Source organism: Lissotriton helveticus, chromosome 10, assembly GCF_964261635.1.
Source record: "Lissotriton helveticus chromosome 10, aLisHel1.1, whole genome shotgun sequence".
NCBI lineage: Eukaryota > Metazoa > Chordata > Amphibia > Caudata > Salamandridae > Lissotriton > Lissotriton helveticus.
The window spans coordinates 34,271,156-34,290,410 of NC_136071.1; the positions used below are offsets into that span (position 1 = coordinate 34,271,156).

At 50.8% G+C, this 19,255-nt stretch overlaps 1 protein-coding gene across 1 annotated transcript in view; it reads left to right on the top strand.

The window, feature by feature from the left end:
- The window catches only part of RBM10 (RNA binding motif protein 10), a 212,854-nt gene that overhangs the window by 177,252 nt on the left and 16,347 nt on the right, over nt 1-19,255 (top strand). The window contains exon 25 of the mRNA XM_078664667.1: nt 8,154-8,283. Coding sequence (XP_078520793.1) covers nt 8,154-8,283 — 130 coding nt within the window. The remainder of the gene's footprint in view (nt 1-8,153; nt 8,284-19,255) is intronic.

A 19,255-nucleotide genomic window follows, 5' to 3' on the forward strand; every position in this document is an offset into this window, starting at 1 on the left:
TGCCTGCGGCTGCAGGGGATAGGGTCCTCTACTCTAAAGGAGTTTTCTTTGTCGAGTAGAGAAGCACCGGCAGCCCTCTGGGTTTCTTAGAATATGCACCGCAGCAGGACTAGACGGTTGCTCCACAAGGGTCACAGATACAGCTGGCAAGGTTGGCACCCAATCATTTGTGCTTCTCTATTCTCGCGTCAGCAGTCTTTTTTTTTGTCCACTACTTTTTTTGACCGTTGAAATCTGAAGTCCTGGTAACAGGGGTTCCCCTAAATACTGAATTTAGGGGCTTTCAGGGAAGTGAGGAGTAGTAGCCAAAGGCCATATAGGCCCCAGGCAAGGGGTGGCATTTACCCTCTCTTGGGGAAGCCAGGGTTGCATATCACAGATGACAAAGGCCTTTGGAGCCTCCTGCCTTGATATGCAGATTCTGTAGTAGGGGATCTCTGTGTATAGTCATAATCTAGTGAATAGTCCCGCCCATGTGCGTGGACCCCGGAGCAATCAAAAATAATCTCTTACAGTGTCAAAAAATGCAGAAAATGCATAGACACTTAAGAGAGAATTTAAAGACAGATAATGCAGCCAAAAAGGCTACACTGTCCAGTACTTCAACTAGAAATTCCACCATAAAATCCACAAAACAGCAAAGCCTGTACAGATTTCCCTTGCTTAACAGCAAAATCCCTCAGGAATGATAGAGAGAAGAACCTGGACAGACAAGCCCCATAGGCTGCCATTATGTGGCTTAATTAGGATACTGTGCCTTTAAGGAACCTTCCAGAACCTTCTCTCAGTATCCCAGAATGCATAGCAGGTCCAACTTAGCCTCAGTTCTTTTTTCCGGCTCCTGCAAGCAGGACCCTGGAGCATTGAGCTCTCCCTTTCAAGGGTTTTTGTTAGTGTTTTACACTGATTTCGATTTTTGGTACTTTTAAAGTACTTTGGTGACTTTCTTTCTGTGTTTCTGCACTCTTTTTTGTCCATAATGCCTGCATTATTCGACAAATGCCCTGAGTGCTCAAGAAAGAAGGCCAAGACAGACTCCCATGAGGTCTGTATTCTCTGCCTTCCCTCTTCCCACATCCCTGAGGAGTGTAGGATCTGCAGAAGCTTCTCTGGAAGGACCCTGAAGGAGAGGAAGAAGATCAGGCTTCAGGGACTTGAGGAGAGAAAGCTGAAGGCACGAGGTGGGTCAGGAGGGGCTCCTTCTACCCATGCTGAGGCCTCTGGGGGGCTCCCCAGGGGCAGGAAGACCAGCCCTCGCCCAAGGTCTCCGTCTGGGTCAGTTGCGCTGACCACGACGTCGAGGGGACGGTCAACGGCCAGTTCCAGGTCTCCCCAGGGCTCTGGGTCGAGAAAACGTCGCCCGTCGACGTCGAGGAACGTGTTCCGGCCGCCGTCGAAGCCGGTGTCGATATCCTCGTCGTCGCTGTCGGCGTCGAGTGATCGACATCGGAGGGCCCGGCGTCGGCGCTCGCCGTCGAGGCGACACCGCCGTTCGCCGTCGAGGACATCGTCGTCGAGGGGATCCTCGTCGTCAAGGTCGCCGTCGAGACGAAAGGCATCTCCGGCGCCGAAGAGGTCGACGTCGAAGCATTCCAAAAGGCCGACGTCGAGACGGTCAAGGAGATCGACGTCGAGAAGGTCGGAGAGGTCGACGTCGAGAAGGTCCAAAGGGTCGCCGTCGAAGCGATCCAGGAAGTCGACGTCGAGACCGGCGAAGAGGTCGAGGTCGCCGTCGAGGCACCATCGCCCGTCGTCGAGGTTTCGTGGCTCGTCGATCTGGTCGGGGTCGACGTCGAGACGGAGACACGGTTCGACGTCGAGGAGTGTGATTCGGTCGACGCCGAAGGACCGTTCGACGTCGAGGGGACATCGGTCGTCGTCTGGACGCCGGTCTTCAGCGTCTGGAGGTCCTAAGGACAGGCCCAGGACTGTGGGGGGCTCCCCACTCTCTGGTAGAGGTGATGGCTCGCCGGGACCGGCGCATTCCGGGGTGGATACTCCGATGAAGCCGTCTACGCCTCCTCCGCGGCCGGCTGTGCCGAAGGGTCCTCCTCCGAAGGCCCCTACCCCGCCTCCGAAGCCGGCTCCGCGGGACCCGCGTCCGGTTGCGCCTCCACCCCCGATCCCACCGAGGGAGGTGTCGATGCCTAAGTTCCCGACGCCTCCGAAGAAGACTCCTAAGAAGCCTGGAGCTCCTGACCCTGGGAGGCCGAAGGAGCGTCCGAGGCCCAAGAGGTCGAGGTCTCGCTCGGGGAGACGGGACAAATCGAGGAGTGGCCGCGGATCTTCATCACGATCCAGGCATCATCACAAGAGACGTCGGTCCAGGTCACGTTCTCCATCTGGGACCCGTTCCTACTCGCCCACGCTGTCCGATTCACCGGAGACTAGGGTGTCTCCGATAGACGATATTAGCACATTTCAGGAGGTTCTCCTGCGTGGTGCGGCGAAGTTGGGCATTGAGGTTGAAGCGCCTACGGCTTCTACCTCGGTAATCTTTGAGACTTTACACAAAAGGCACTTGTCTCGCCCCCTGTTACCTCTGGTGCCGGGGCTCCTTGAGCCCGCCGAACAGCTATTCCTGACGCCGGCAACGGTGAAATCTGTACCTTCCAGGATACTGAAAAAGTACAGGGCTCCGGACTCAGACCCAGCCTTCTTGAGGAAGGACCCGGTACCGGATTCAGTCATCGTGACTGCTGCTCGGAAGCTTCATGCCACCTCCCCTGCGTCCACGGTGCCTCCGGACAAGGAGAGCCGGTGGATCGATTCTGCTGGTCGCAAGGCGTGTGGGACATCCGCCTCGTCCATGAAGGCAGCCAGTGACTCGGCTTTGCTGGGACGTTACGACCGGTCCCTTTGGGACTCGATGGAGCAGTTCGCAGACCTCGTCCCTCGAGACCGCAAGGAGGACTTCGTGGAGATCGTCAAGGAGGGGATGTTGGTCTCTAATCAGGCCATCGGCGCCGCAGCAGACATATCGTTGCTGTCCGCGCACGGATATTGCCACGGGATTCACCAGAGACGCCATGCTTGGCTCAGGTTGACATCGTTGAAACCGGAGGCACAGCAACGCGTGGCGAATCTCCCGTTTTCCGGAGATACCCTCTTCGGGAAGCACGCGGATGATGAAATGGCCAGGATGAAGGCCGAAGCGGAGACCCTGACGGCAGTGGGCTTGGAAAAGCCCAAGGAAAAGAAACCCTTCCGACAGTACCAACGTCGGTTTGGGGCGCAGGGTCGTGGAAGGGGGCAGTCTGCTGGTCAACATCAACAGCGGCAGCAGCAGCAGCAGTACAGGCAGCCCTTCCAGAAGCGACAGGGTGGTAGAGGTCGTCAACAGTCCTCTACCGCGACCAAGGGCCCGGCCGGGTCCCGTCCCTGAGCTGTTACTTCCCCCTCGTCCGTTACCCGCTCCGGTGGGGGGAAGCGTTCAATTTTTTCTGGCAGAGTGGAGAAAAATTACTCAGGACAAGTGGGTGCTGAATATTGTTTGCAATGGATACAGTCTACGTTTCACCAGCCCTCCTCCATCGATTCCTCCCGTCAGCTCGCAGTATCAACTGCGCGAGCTTCAGACGGAGGCGGACGTTCTGCTAAGGAAAAGGGCGATCGAAGACGTACCTCTGTCTCAAAGAGGAAGAGGTCTGTACTCTCGGTTCTTTCTTGTCCGCAAGAAGGACAAAAACGAGTTCAGGCCCATTCTGGATTTGCGGCAGGCAAACCAGTGGATTCGCAGAGAAAAGTTTCGCATGCTGTCGTTGCATCAGATCTACCCTCAGCTGCAACGGGGAGACTGGATGTGTGCCATAGATCTACAGGACGCATACTTCCACGTGCCCATTGCATGCAAACACAGAAAATTTCTGCGCTTTCAAGTCGGCACCAATCACTATCAGTACACGGTGCTACCCTTCGGACTGAAGTCTGCACCCAGGACATTCTCAAAATGTGTGGTAGCGGCACACCTGAGGAAGAACAAGGTGTTTGTCTACCCGTACCTGGACGATTGGTTGATCAAAGCCTCCTCCTTCTCGGAAGCTCGAGCACACTTCCAGAAGACGTGCGTTCTCTTGAACAAGCTGGGGTTGCACATCAACATGTCCAAGTCGGTCCCGATTCCGGTGCAGTGCATCCAGTACTTGGGGGCCTCCATCAATACGCTGTCAGCAAGCGTGTCTCCTTCGGAAGAGCGACGTTTATCACTCGTTCGGAAGGCTCAGGCTCTCATGAAAACTCCGTCTACGACTGTGAGGACCGTGTCTTCTCTACTGGGATCGATGGCCTCTTGCATCTTTCTCACTCCTCACACACGGCTACAGATGAGACCTCTGCAGGAGTGCTTGGAGGATCAGTGGGACCAGAGGAGAGGTTCTTGGGACGACAGGATACGACTGTCTCTACATGCTCTTCAGTCTCTGAAGTGGTGGTGCTCGAAGGAGAATCTCCTCAGAGGCGTTCCCTTCCACAAGGACATTCCCGCACAGACCATCGTGACGGATGCGTCTCTCCAAGGTTGGGGGGCGCATTCCGGAGACCTGCAAATTCAAGGGACGTGGTCCCCGACGGAGTCCACGTACCACATCAATTTCCTGGAACTGAGAGCTGTTCACTTGGCACTGAAGGCCTTTCATCCGTCCTTTCAGACCAACTCTCTGCTTGTTCAGACGGACAACACGACAACGATGTATTACCTCAACAAGCAGGGGGGCTCGAGATCGCGCACTCTGTCGCAGGAGGCGCAGGCGATCTGGCACTGGCTTCTGGCTCGAGGACTGTCGATAACGGCCACCCATCTGCCAGGTGTGCAGAATGTTCAGGCAGACGAACTGAGCAGAATCGTGCAGGAAAACCACGAATGGGTCATAAACGACGAAGTACTAGGAGAAGTCTTCGCAAGGTGGGGAACTCCAGACGTAGATCTGTTTGCCACCGCCGAAAACAGCAAATGCCGAGGCTTCGCCTCCAGGTACTACCAACCAGGGACGCTGGGGAACGCGTTATGGATCAACTGGTCGAACAGCTTTCTGTACGCTTTTCCACCAATTCCCCTGATTCCGGCGGTTCTCATCAAGCTGTCTCAATCCAGGGCGAGAATGATTCTGATTGCCCCGGAATGGCCCAGACAGTGGTGGTTCACGGACCTGCTTCACCGTTCTCTCCTTCCTCACATGAAGCTGCCGTGCAGGCCGGACCTTCTCACGAAGTTCGGGGGGCGGATGGTGCACCCCAACCTCTCGTCTTTGAGTTTGGCGGCATGGCTCCTGAAATAGTGCAATATGGCCATCTGAATCTCCCAGAGGATTGTATGGGCATACTGAAGGAGGCTAAGCGACCTTCCACTAGGACTTCCTATGCTTACAAGTGGAAGAGGTTTTGCATCTGGTGCAAGTCTAAGAACTATGACCCTACGTCATGCAAGGAAGATGTCATCCTTCCATATCTGCTTCATCTGGCGCAGTCGGGCCTTAATGTCCATTCCATTAAGGTTCATCTGGCTGCTTTGACTGCCTACAGGAAAGGCCCTTCACAGACTTCCTTTTTCCAGATCCCTGTGATCAAAGATTTTTTGGAAGGCTTGAAGAAAGTGTTCCCTCCTGTCAGGCTTCCTTCGCCTTCATGGGACTTGAATGTGGTGCTGTCCAGATTGATGAAGGAGCCTTTTGAACCCATTCATAAGGCTTCGTTGCAGCACCTGTCCTGGAAGGCGGCGTTCCTCGTGGCCATTACATCGGCCCGCAGGGTGAGTGAGATTCAGGCATTGTGTTGCCAGGAACCTTATACTGTATTTCATAATGCTAAAGTTGTTATGCGTACTCACCCTAAGTTTCTTCCCAAGGTTGTTTCTGATTTTCATATCAATCAGACTATCACTTTGCCTACGTTCTTTCAGAATCCTTCATCTCCGGCGGAAAGGTCTTTACATTCCCTGGATGTGCGGAGGGTGCTGAAGTTTTATCTTGATAAGACTAAAGATGTTCGTAGGTCAGACCAATTGTTCATCAATTATGGTTCAGTCAGGACGGGTCTTGCTACCTCTAAACAGTCCATCTCTAGGTGGATTGTGTCCTGCATTCAGTTGTGTTACTGCAAAGCTAATAAGACCTTAGGGGGCAAACCTAAGGCTCATTCCACCAGGGGCAAGGCTGCTACGACAGCTATGCTCCGTAATGTTCCCATTGCAGAGATCTGCAAGGCGGCCACTTGGAAGTCGGTCCATACCTTTGCTAAGCATTACTGCCTGGATTCTGATGCCAGGACAGACGCTCAGGTTGGGCAGGCTTCGCTGCGGAATCTGTTCGCACAGTAGTGGCGTTATTTTACTCTCCACCGCCGCTTGGTGTGGGGATGGGCTTGCCATTCTATTCACTAGATTATGACTATACACAGAGATCCCCTACTACAGAAGGAGTAGTTTCTGTCCTGTAACTCCAGTTCTGTAGTAGGGGTATCTCTGTTATAGTCATAAGCGCCCTCCCGCCTCCCCGGTGGAGTGTTGTTCATGATCATAATGCTACAGGTCTGGCGTTTTCTACGCCTTCGAAAAGAACTGAGGCTAAGTTGGACCTGCTATGCATTCTGGGATACTGAGAGAAGGTTCTGGAAGGTTCCTTAAAGGCACAGTATCCTAATTAAGCCACATAATGGCAGCCTATGGGGCTTGTCTGTCCAGGTTCTTCTCTCTATCATTCCTGAGGGATTTTGCTGTTAAGCAAGGGAAATCTGTACAGGCTTTGCTGTTTTGTGGATTTTATGGTGGAATTTCTAGTTGAAGTACTGGACAGTGTAGCCTTTTTGGCTGCATTATCTGTCTTTAAATTCTCTCTTAAGTGTCTATGCATTTTCTGCATTTTTTGACACTGTAAGAGATTATTTTTGATTGCTCCGGGGTCCACGCACATGGGCGGGACTATTCACTAGATTATGACTATAACAGAGATACCCCTACTACAGAACTGGAGTTACAGGACAGAAACTACTCCTTATTAGTCATCCTGCTTGGAGGAGGTGACAACACCTCCTGCCAGAGCAGGCTTTGTTTCCAACCTCAGAGAACATGGGCTGTCAGCTGCAGGGGGCCCGAAACATGCCTGTGGTGGTTGGCTGGACAGGAACAGTAGAGGTTGGTAGGTTTTCAGGCTACCTTCAAGGTTACCTCTGGGTGCATGCATTAATAAATCTAACATTGGAATCGTGTGGGTTTAATATTAGAAGTTGTTTGATACAAATCACCATAGGTTTTAGTGAAGCCAGTTTATAGCTCAAACTCGTTTTGACCAGTGCCCAGTACATACCTTAAGATAGCATCCCTGTTTACTTGTACTGTCAGTAATTGAACTGGCCAGGGCAGGAGCAGATCTGCTCATGGATAACATAATGCACTCTGCCTTAGGGCTGTGAGGCCTGCTGTCTGGGTGACTTATAGATATTGCATGCAGTGTTAGGGGACAAGGCACACAAGGTGCGTGACATGTTGTGTTTATGCTTTTTAGGGCCTCGTCACACAGCCTGCAGTGGCAGTCTGCATGTGTTTGGTGCTGGGTCCGTTAGAGTGGCATTATAGATGCTGCATCTCATAGGGACTCTTTTTGATACTTATGCCCTAGCTACCAGGGGTACCACTTACTAGGGACTTAAAGAGGTGCTAATGGCCTGGTGAATTGGGGATAAAATGACCAGTTAACTTGTTTTGGGGAAAGAACAGAGGCACTGGGGACCAGGGTAGCAGAAACCCAGTGCACTTCAGTCAAAGTTGCATCAAATACCAGTTAAACGTGGGATGACTTCTGCAACAAAAACCCAGTTTCCTACAGTTAAATTGCCTAATCGAATAATTCAAGTCTGTACATCTATGAAAGATATCAGTCCTAAAGAACTGTAGTTACAGGTAAGTAACTTTTTTGCTCCTGGTGATGCCACTCTAAATAGGCACCAAACCACGCAACAAAGCGGCTTTGTTTCTTGGGTAATATTCCACAAAATAAAATTAAATCGTAAGATATTTTAATCACACAGACTTGAGAAAAACTGAGCAACAGTGATAACCTGGTATATGTCTATGAAAAGTCATCACAGTGAGATGTACAGATGAATAAAGGTCTAAACTATCACATCCTTGGTCCTATTTTCTACCTTCTTGCTTCCTCATGCAGGGACTTTGAGCAGCCAACGCGAGACGGGCTCGGTGGTGATAACATTGGCAACCGCATGTTACAGGCCATGGGTTGGAAGGAAGGCAGTGGCCTAGGCAAAAAGAAGCAGGGCATTGTGAACCCCATTGAGGTGAGATTCAAGGCGTCCGCTAAGGAAGGCCTTTAGCATCCAAGTGAGTTTGCGAATTGTCAGTTGTCTTCCTGTGGGGTCTAAGCTGCTGTGCTTTCAAGTGTTCCTTGTAGATTTCTCCACCACAAGGGATGCATCCGGTTTGGCTGCACACAGTTGGTGTGGCAAATAGCTGAATACTCTTACAAAAAGTTACACCCCCCTCCCCCCCCAATAAAAAAAAATTATGACATGACTTGGTACCTACTCACACTGCACAATTGTGTTTATAGACCCCCGAATAGTAGTTGTTGTTGCCCAGTGGAACTTCTAATTGTATTGCCTTTGGAGGGGGAAAGGCCATTAGGTGATCTAGGATTCCAACCTGCAATCTGTTTGATCTCTGAATGACAGCTTCCTGCTTCTTACACTTGTTTTTAAATTTAGATTGTGCTAGGCAAACAATGTAAGAAACTGTTAGGCCTCTGGTGAGGCTTTGATTTGCCGTAATGGATTTCTCCACTGTGATCCTGGGTAGAACACTTAGTGTGCAGTGGAAGTATGTCCTCTGACCAGGGATATCAGGAACATCAAACAAACACTACCATCACAGTTCAAAGAAGTTCTTTCATGCACCAAACTTTGATGGACACTGGGCATATCCTTTTTTTTCAGTTTCTACTTTTTCTGATTATCTACAAATAATCCGATATTGAAAACTGAGCACTTAAAAACACATTGCTGCCTTTTAATTTTGAATTATAAGTCATAAGATGACACATCAATTGTTTTCTTGCAGTGCAATCCATATGTCTCTTTAAATGTAATATCTTGTCACTGCAAAACACGTTTGAGGAAATTCTATAACCCCAGTGTGTTTCAGGCCGGGATTGGCCCTTCATCAGTGGGATAGTTCAATCATTTAGGGTCTGTCAAATCAAAAACATATTTGACTTCAATAGAAAGGTTGATAGCATGCTGTGCACATAACCGGAGTCACAGTGCGCATATTGAGTTGCAAGTAGAACAGGCTCGTGATTAAGGGGGGCGTGAATTGAGTGAAAGAAGACTGGGTTAAATAACTTCTAAAAAGCAAGAAATCGGGTGGCTTCAGAGCATAGCCCTGCCTCCTGTTAGCTCCACTTACTGCCCCTTTCCACATCTAATTATTTAACTTGACAGTTTTCATTAAAACACAACTTTCTTGTTTTCTGCCCTGTCTTCCTCGTCTCCAGGCTCCCGATGACAAGAGGAGGCCTGAGGCACGATCTGGCTGCAGAGTGCTCTTTAAAAGCATAGCACTCTGTGGGGTAGAGTCTAGATTGGCAGTGAGTGATTGGAGATTGAGTGGAAGTGAGTCGGGTGAAGCAATCAGTGGTGCAGCATGTGCAGTTGTAGGGTTAGTGTAAATGAGTGTTCGAGGCATGTGGGCTGCTGAATTCATATCTGTGCATAGATCGCCGCCTAGTTTTGGTTTTGCAGCGTGAATCTTTCTGGATTCACTATGCTGTGCATTATTCCGCGGTCTTGTGGTTGGGTCCGGACTCGTAGTCTTTTCTTTGTTTTTTTTTTTTTTTTTTTCTCTTTGCCCAGGTGGGCGTCGGCGTCACACCCCCTTTGGGTGTATTTCCGGTGACGTCGGCATGCTTCCTGCGGAAGCTCCCACTCTTGGGCGCCATCTTCAGATTCTTTTTTTCCGCGGTCGGGTCTGGATCGTTCCCGTTTGGGCTCCAGACATTTTTGGAGAAAGAAGAAAGAAAATACAGAAAAGACGAGGAGAAGTCATCTGAAGACTCCAGGGGACTTCACCGACGAAAGACAAGCAAAGATAAGGCGTTTTCCATCCAGATCTTCGACGACCGTCGACGAACACGCGACCAGAGAGGCCCTGGACGCTCGAGGATGGACAACACGCCGTTCAAGTTCTGCCGTAACTGCCACCACAAGTACGCGCAGAAGGACCAGCACCCGGTATGCAACCTTTGCCTACCGGTGGACCACGAAAGCGGAGACTGCAACGCCTGTTCCGCCTTCACCCCGAAGACCCTTCGTGTGAGAGAGAGGCAGAGGGTAGCACACGCCGCCCTGCAGGGGAAGGCCCCGACCCCGTCGCTCTACGAGCTGGGGATGTCCTCCGAGGAAGAAGACAACGCTGCCGCCGAAGACGACAGCTACACGGTCGTAGAGACCGATTACACGAAGACTTCTGACAAGGTAGGAGACTCTTCGGCCCCCAAGAACCCGAGAGACTCTGAGTCTCGAAAAATCGAGGGCAAGACCCCGAAAGCGCCGACGCCAAAAAAGGCGGCGTCCGCGACTACTCCCAGGCCCAGCGGATCCTCAGAGAAGGAGTCCCCGGCGCCGAGAGCTGCTGATCAGCAGAAGACGTCGAAAATCGTCCCCGAAAAGGATCGATCGACGAGGGAGAAAGACCCGAAACTGTCGACGACGACCAGAGACCCGATATCCGGTTCGACGTCGAAAACTTCGACTCCGAGAGGCACGGCGACGAGCCATCCGTCGAAGAGAGCGGCGGAACCATCCGACGCGGAACACGCGGCCGAGATGGAAAAGAAAAGAAGGCGCCTCGAGGCAGAAATGGAGAACTTCATGCAGCGGAAAAAAGATTTCGACGCAAGGATGAAGGCCTTCACGATCCCTCACAAGACCAAGCCACCAGTGCTGGAGGCGGTCGAGGAGGAAGAAGAAGAGGTCGCCGAAGTCACCGAGCAAGACCAGGACGTCGAGGTGTTCGACGACCAGGAGGAGTACGAGAATCCCCACGAGAGCTACAGCTATGGGGAGGAAGATGAGGGCAGGACAGACACAGAGTCGGCGCCCTATGACCTTCAGGAGGTAGATTACATCGATGTCGACACCGACAGCCCGGAGGAGGTGGTCGACACCTACCCCTCGAGGCCCTCGCCGCCGGACGACATCGGGGCCTACAACGCGGTGATACAATCTGCCGCAGCAGCTTTCAAGCTCAAGCTCGACGAAGAGAAGCAGAAAGCAGACTTCCTTCTGGAAACATTGCTCCCAACACAAACGAGGAGCCAGTTCCTCCCGATGCTCGAGAGCGTCTTGGCTCAGGGGAAGGAAGCTTTCAGGGAGCCCGCAACATGCAAGGCAGTAACTCCCAGAACTGAGAAGAAGTACAAGCATGCCGCAAAGGACCCGGCCTACATTCAGGGCACGGTCTCCGCAGACTCCATTATCACGGCCACAGCAAGGAGGAGGGCTAACGTACCCACTACCTCGGGCCCGCCACCGGATAAAGAGAGCAAAAGGATGGATCTGGTGGGCAGAAGGATCGAACGGAATGCCGCGACCCACTGGCGCATGGCTAATTCCAACGCCCTGGTAAACAGACACATGTACCAAATCATGGAGGGACTGGGGCAGTTGGTGAAGGACTTGCCCCAGGATGCCAAGCAGAAAGCCGAAAAGCTAATTGAAGAGGGGAAGAATGCTGCAAATTCTTGCCTTAAGACGGCCCTGGATGGGGCAGACACCGCCAGCAGGCTCATGATGATGGGCGTCACGGAAAGGAGACACGCCTGGCTCAGGATATCCGGTTTCAAACCGGAGGTGCAACACAGCATCCTGAACACACCATTCAACGGCAGTACGCTTTTCGGACAAACAGTTGATGAGCAACTCAGCCAACTTAAGAAGGATAACGAAACAGCAAGATCCATGGGAGCATTGCAGTTCAGAGGGAACAAGAGGGGCACCCCGTCACGGAGGCCCGGCGGGAGAGGCGGAAACCAGCCAGGTACATCACACCAGGCTTTCCAGCAAACGCACCAGGCAGACTCGCAGGGTCAGCAGGGCCATCAGAAACAGCCCTGGCAGTACCAACAAAGAGGCCAGTCCTTTCGAGGGAGAAATGGACGGGGACAAAATAGAAGAGGGGGCCAGCAGCCCACCTCCAAGTGACTTCAAAAAAATCCGTGTGCCCACCCACAAAAAAGATCCCAGGGGGCAGCACGTACAGATGGGTCAAGACAAACTAGACACCTACGACCACAGGACACCAGTGGGAGGAAGATTAAGATTCCACCTCCAGGAGTGGAGAGGAATCACATCAGACAAATGGATCCTCAACATTATCCAATTCGGATACTGCATAGAGTTGGAGGCGAGGCCAACAAACAGAAAACCAAGAAGAAAGCCGCTAGCAAGCAAGCAGCTGCAGTGCCTTCAGGAAGAAGCAAAAGAACTCCTGCAGAAGCAGGCCATAGAAAGGGTACCCTTCAAGGAAAGAAACACAGGAGTATACTCAACATACTTCCTGGTACCAAAAGTAGACGAGACAATGAGGCCCATTCTCGATTTACGGTTCGTGAACAAATTCATAAGAACGCAAAAATTCAAAATGACCTCCCTGCAAGAGGTGCTCCCACAGTTGCAGACCGGGGACTTCATGGTCACTATAGACCTCAAAGACGCATACCTGCACATCCCAATGAACAGGAAGCACAAGCACATGCTCAGGTTCACCGTCGGAGAAAGCCACTACCAGTTCACGACACTGGCCTTCGGTCTAAAATCGGCACCAAGAGTTTTCACAAAGTGCCTCGCAGCAGTCGCAGCGCACCTAAGAAGGCAGGGAATACATGTATACCCTTACCTGGACGACTGGCTGGTGAAAGCAAACTCATACCAGAAATGCAAGCTGCACGCACATACAGTGACCAGCACGCTCATAAACCTGGGGTTCTCCATCCATTGGAAGAAATCATCAATGGAGCCGGAACAAGTGAAGATCTTCCTGGGAGCACAGATCAACACCTTACAGGGCAAGGTGTTCCCCAGCGAGAAGAGGGCGAGGGCGCTGGTGAAGGAAACTCGCCTCTACCGGAAGGGACAAGCTCGGACAGTGAGGACGGCGAGCAAGATCATGGGGATGATGGCATCATGCATCCACCTGGTACCGAATGTACGACTCCACATGAGACCCATTCAAGAATGGCTACAGGAGCAATGGTCACAAGCTACAGGCAGTTGGGAGGATCTAGTGGTTGTAACGCACGCAGTGCAGAAGGAGATGACATGGTGGACCATGGAGAACATAGCAAGGGGAAAGCCTCTAACGCCCCCAACGCCAACAGTGACCATCACCACAGACGCATCCCTGAAGGGATGGGGCGCTCACATGGAGGAGCTCAAGGTGAGGGGACTGTGGACACCGACGGATGCCACAAAGCACATCAATTACTTAGAATTGAAGACAATCTTCCTTGCACTGAAGGCCTTTCAAACAAGACTGTACAAGCACAGGGTATTGATACAAACAGACAACACCACTGCGATGTTCTACATCAACAAGCAGGGGGGCACACAGTCCGCACCGCTTTCAACGCTGGCGCAGGAGATATGGAGATGGGCCATCCCTCTCAAGATAGACCTGCTAGCCATACACCTACCAGGGAAGGACAACATACAAGCCGATTGGCTCAGCAGGCAGACATCGGCATCCCACGAGTGGGAGCTCAATGCTCAGGAGACAAGATACCTGTTCGACAGGTGGGGGACACCATCGGTGGACCTGTTTGCCACACGCCAGAATGCAAAATGCCAAAACTTCGCATCCAGGCAGCCCGAGGAGGGGACACTGGGGAATGCCCTATGGATAGATTGGTCAAGGACATTTGCCTACGCCTTTCCCCCGATACCACTGATGCACAGAGTACTGAGCAAGTGCAGAGCGAGCAACATGACACTGATACTGGTCGCACCGCAGTGGGCGAGGCAGACCTGGTACTCGCAGATCATGGAGATGACACAGTGTGCACCCCACAGATTCAGCAGGAGGAAAGATCTACTGTCCATGCAGAACGGAGAGGTACTGCATCCAGAGCCAGAGAGCATGAGCCTAGTAGCGTGGCTCCTGAGGACATAGAGTTCGCACATTTGAGACTACCAGAAAGCACCCTGAGGGTACTTCGGGAGGCACGAAGGCCCAGCACTCGAAAGTGCTACGTTGCGAAATGGAAAAGATTCACAATATGGTGCAGACAGGAAAGACTCCACAATAAGATGAAGAGGGACTCCACAGTGCTAAGGTACCTGACGCACTTACTGGAGAAGAACCTTAGCTCATCCTCGTTAAGAGTTCACTTGGCAGCGATAGTAGCCTACACAAGGGGAGAAACGTGCAGGAGCTTCTTCACATCACAGGTGGTGAAGAGATTCCTAGAAGGAGCGAAAAGGATCGCACCACCCAAGCGGGTGCCGCCACCTGCATGGAACTTGAACACAGTCCTAACGGAACTCATGAAAGAGCCCTTTGAACCACTTCACAAGGCCTCCCTAAAGATGCTAACTATGAAAACAGCCTTCCTGGTTGCGATAACGTCCTTACGCAGAGTAAGCGAGCTTCAAGCGCTGACGCTACAAGAACCATACATACAAATACACAACGATAGAGTTGTGATGAGGACTGACCCACACTTCATGCCGAAGGTGGTATCCAATTTTCACATGAACCAGTCTATACAGATACCGAGTTTTTTCCAAAAACCCACAACCAGCGCAGAGAGAGCTCTGCACACCCTGGACGCCAGAAGGGCAGTCATGCACTACATTGAAAGGACAAAGGGGCACAGGAAAACGAAACAGTTTTTTGTGTCCTTCGCAAACAGCTTCATGGGCAAAGCAGTAACCAAAAGGACCATTGCACGATGGATCGCACAAACAATCCAACTCTGCCACAAACGGGCAGGACAGGAACTGGCTGAGGGGACACGTGCCCACTCCACCAGGAAGAAGGGCGCTACAATAGCCTTCCTGGCTAACACACCCATAGAGGACATATGCCTGGCGGCAACATGGGCTTCGGTGCACACGTTCACGAAGCACTACTGTGTGGACATACAAATGAACAAGGAAGCTCAAGTGGGACAGAAGGTGCTACAGCACATATTCAACACCCAACGCTCATCTTCCACCCAGCCGCCACAGAGATGAGAAACCGCTACAAAATCTATGCACAGCATAGTGAATCCAGAAAGATTCACGCTGCAAAACGAATAGTTTTCTTACCTGTCGGTGTAGTTTTGCAGCTTGAAGATCTTTCTGGATTCACTAGCGAACCCACCCACCTCCGCCAGAAAGATGAGGCTGGAGAGAGAAGAGGTGGTTAACTAAAGAATAGACTTTGAAAATACAAAGCGGTAAATACAAACTAAGAAGAACATTGCCATTACTTCGGAAACGAAAGAAACACGGAAAAAAAGAACCCGAAGATGGCGCCCAAGAGTGGGAGCTTCCGCAGGAAGCATGCCGACGTCACCGGAAATACACCCAAAGGGGGTGTGACGCCGACGCCCACCTGGGCAAAGAGAAAAAAAAAAAAAAAAAAACAAAGAAAAGACTACGAGTCCGGACCCAACCACAAGACCGCGGAATAATGCACAGCATAGTGAATCCAGAAAGATCTTCAAGCTGCAAAACTACACCGACAGGTAAGAAAACTATTCGGTCCGGATGATTGCACTTTGTTGTCCTGGAAGAGACCAAACTTTCCATCTCGATCCGGTCGTCGACGCGGGCCATTGGGCCTTTTCGACGCCACATGGGATTGCTTTCAATGGAAAGGAGTCCGTTCAAAAGGTGCCCACAATCCCACGCCAAATTCCCACATTCTGACAAACATACAGTATGCAACAGGTGTTTATCACCAGACCATAACGAACAAACTTGCTCAGCGTGTGCCCAATTCCGTTCGAAGAAAACCATCCGGAATCGACGGGCCGCTAGGCAAGAGATGCAGCGGCAAGCACTGGAACCGGAGAACATCTTCGATGATGAACAAGACCTCTGAAGCGGTAGACTCGGATCTAGAAATCGTCACCGTTGAGGATCAGTCTGACTCCGATGACCAGATTACGCCTGGGCAAAAAATGAGTTTTCAGCCCCCAACCCCGCTCATTCCAAAAGAAAAGGCTCTGGTCGACGCATCGCCTAAAGGCCTTAGCCGAGATCGACAAACTCCTTCAGAGACCCCGCCTTCCGGCTCGGCTCCGAAGCCCAAGACTAAGCCTTTCGATACACCCGGCCCGAGTAACACTCTCCCCAAAAAGGTCACCGACCCGAGGAAGGTTGTCGAACCGAAGGGCATCGAACTAAAGAAGGGTGTCGATCCTAAAATCGTCGAACCGAAAAAGGTTCTCGAACGAAAGAAGGTCGGCCAACTCAAAAAAGCGATTGAACCGAAACCTTTAGAACCGAAGAAGAGTTTTAAGCCACAGAAGGTCGTTGATCCAAAGAAGATACTCGACCGGAAGAAAACACCCGTCGACATGGGAAAAGCCGTCGACTCGAACAAAAACATCGAGTCGAAAAAGGGCGTCAAGCACAAAAAACAAGACAAACGTATCGAACCAAAGACTCCGGTCGATCCGAAACAGGTTGTCGATCCAAAAAAGGTCGCTGAACCAAAAAAGACTGTTAAGAACGTAGACAGTCGTCAAACCGAAAAAAGCCTACGACCCTAAGGCAACAGTCGAACCAAACACAGCTCCTTGACCTAAGGCTCTCGAGCCAAAAAGTCACGGACTAGTTACCAAGCCAAAAACATCGGCACCAAGGACAGTTGATTGAGGAAGAACTCTTCCATCCTGATCCAGTGAGTGAGGAACAATCTAAACTGTACATAGACCCTGAAACAGGAAAGATTACAGTTTATCATCGGAAAAAGAGACCATTGGACACGGACACTCCTTCCCCTGTTCCTCCAAAGAAAAAAGACTTTGGGACATCTCCCTCTAGACCTTTCACTCCTCCTCCTCTCTATCCTAATATGCCTTTTGTGCCTTACTCTCCAACACATTCACAGTATAATGAGGAAGAGAACATGGGGGTAGATCCTCATAATGATTTTGATGAGCCACTGGAACCAGATGCACAAGATCCTGATACACAAAATAACCCATGGGATGACCAAAACGATCCATATGATCCACAGCCCATCCCAGACACCTCCACATACCCTACAAAACTTTCGCCTACTGACGAGACCATTCTTTTCAACCAATTGCTGGATAGGGCAGAAAAATATCACAAGGTGGACATGCACACTGACCCCATAGAGGACTTTTTATTTGACACCTTTCCTACTTCTGAGAAAAATGTCAGGACACTACCTATGCTAAAAGGGGTACTCCAACATGCGCCAGACATATTCAAAGATCCAGCCAGAGCGCGTGTACTCAATCCCAGAATAGAGAAGAAATATAAGGCGGCTCTATCCGACCCAGTCTATATCAAATCCCAGTTGCCTTTAGACTCACTAGTAGTGGCAAACGCCCGAAAGAGAGCCAACTCACAAACAACAGGAGATGCTCCCCCTCCTGACAAGGAGTCTAAGATCCTAGAAGCTTCAGGCAAAAGGGTGGCCTCACAAGCTGCAAATTCATGAAGGATTGCAAACACACAGGCTTTATTAGCACGCTATTATAGAGCGCACTACGACGAACTTGAAGGTCTGCTGCAACACTTACCAGAGCCTTTTAAAGCTAAAGCTAACGACCTCATTCAGGAAGGCAAATTTATAACTAATGCTTCCATTAAATGTGCGCTTGACGCAGCTGATACAGCATCAAGATCCATTAATACTAGTGTATTACTACGCCGGCATGCGTGGTTACGCATCTCTCGTTTTAAGAACGAGGTGCAATCCACAATCCTCAACCAACCAGTTAACCCAGATTTCCTGTTTGGTCCAGCAGTAGACTCAATCTTGGACAGAATTAAAAAAGATTCTGAAACTGCTAAGTCTATGGGCGCACTTCAGTTTCAACTACACAGAGGTTCCTTTCGTCGCTCCTCCTACAGAGGCTCCGCAAGAGGCAACACATCACAGGCTTCCTCTTCATTCAAAAGTAACACCCAGAGTACCTTTATTAAAGGCTCCAACAGAGGGGGTTATAGGGGAAACAATAACAAGGGCAGGGGACGTGGAGGCAATAACACCAGAGCCTCCACTGCCACCAAACAGTGACTTTATCACACTCCCTCCGGACCACCCAACACCGGTTGGAGGCAGAATAAAACAATTCCTAACAGTCTGGAATGCCATTACCACAGACAGGTGAGTGAGACAAATTATCCAGTATGGTTATTGCCTGGAACTCACTTCTACTCCACCCAACATACCACCCAAACATCGTCCTATGTCCAAAGAACACATCACACTGTTACAACAAGAGGTCGCGTCCATGCTAGAAAAGGGAGCCATAGAGCCAGTCCCTTTTCAACATCAAGGGACGGGAGTATACTCTCTATACTTCCTAATTCCCAAAAAGGATGGGTCCCTCAGACCCATTCTAGACCTCAAACTGCTAAATTAATACATACTCTCAGAGCATTTCCATATGATCACTCTACAGCAAGTACTCCCGTTACTCCAGCGAAATGACTTCCTTGCTACGTTAGACCTCAAAGACGCATACTTTCACATATTTATACATCCAGCTCACAGAAAATACCTCAGGTTCACAATAGAAGGGCAACATTATCAATTCAAAGTTCTCCCCTTCGGGGTAACTACGGCCCCAAGAGTTTTCACAAAATGCCTAGCAGTTGTAGCAGCACACCTCAGAAGGCAACACATCCAAGTGTTCCCATACCTCGATGACTGGCTAATAAAGGCGAAGTCGTAAGCACAGTGTGCAAGCTATACGTCTCAAACACTCCAGCTGCTGCACAGTCTGGGATTTTCCATAAATTACCCAAAATCACATCTACAACCCTCCCACATACAGCAATATCTGGGAGCCACAATAGATACCTCAGTAGCAAAAGCATATCCAAATCTAACCAGGATAGCCAATATGCAGACTCTCATTCAAAAGTTTCAGCCACAACACTCCTTACCAGCTCGAGTGTTCATGCAGCTCATAGGCATGATGGCCTCCTGTATATTCATTGTCCCTCATTCCCGCCTTCAAATGCGTCCACTGCAAGAATGCCTGGCAAGGCAGTG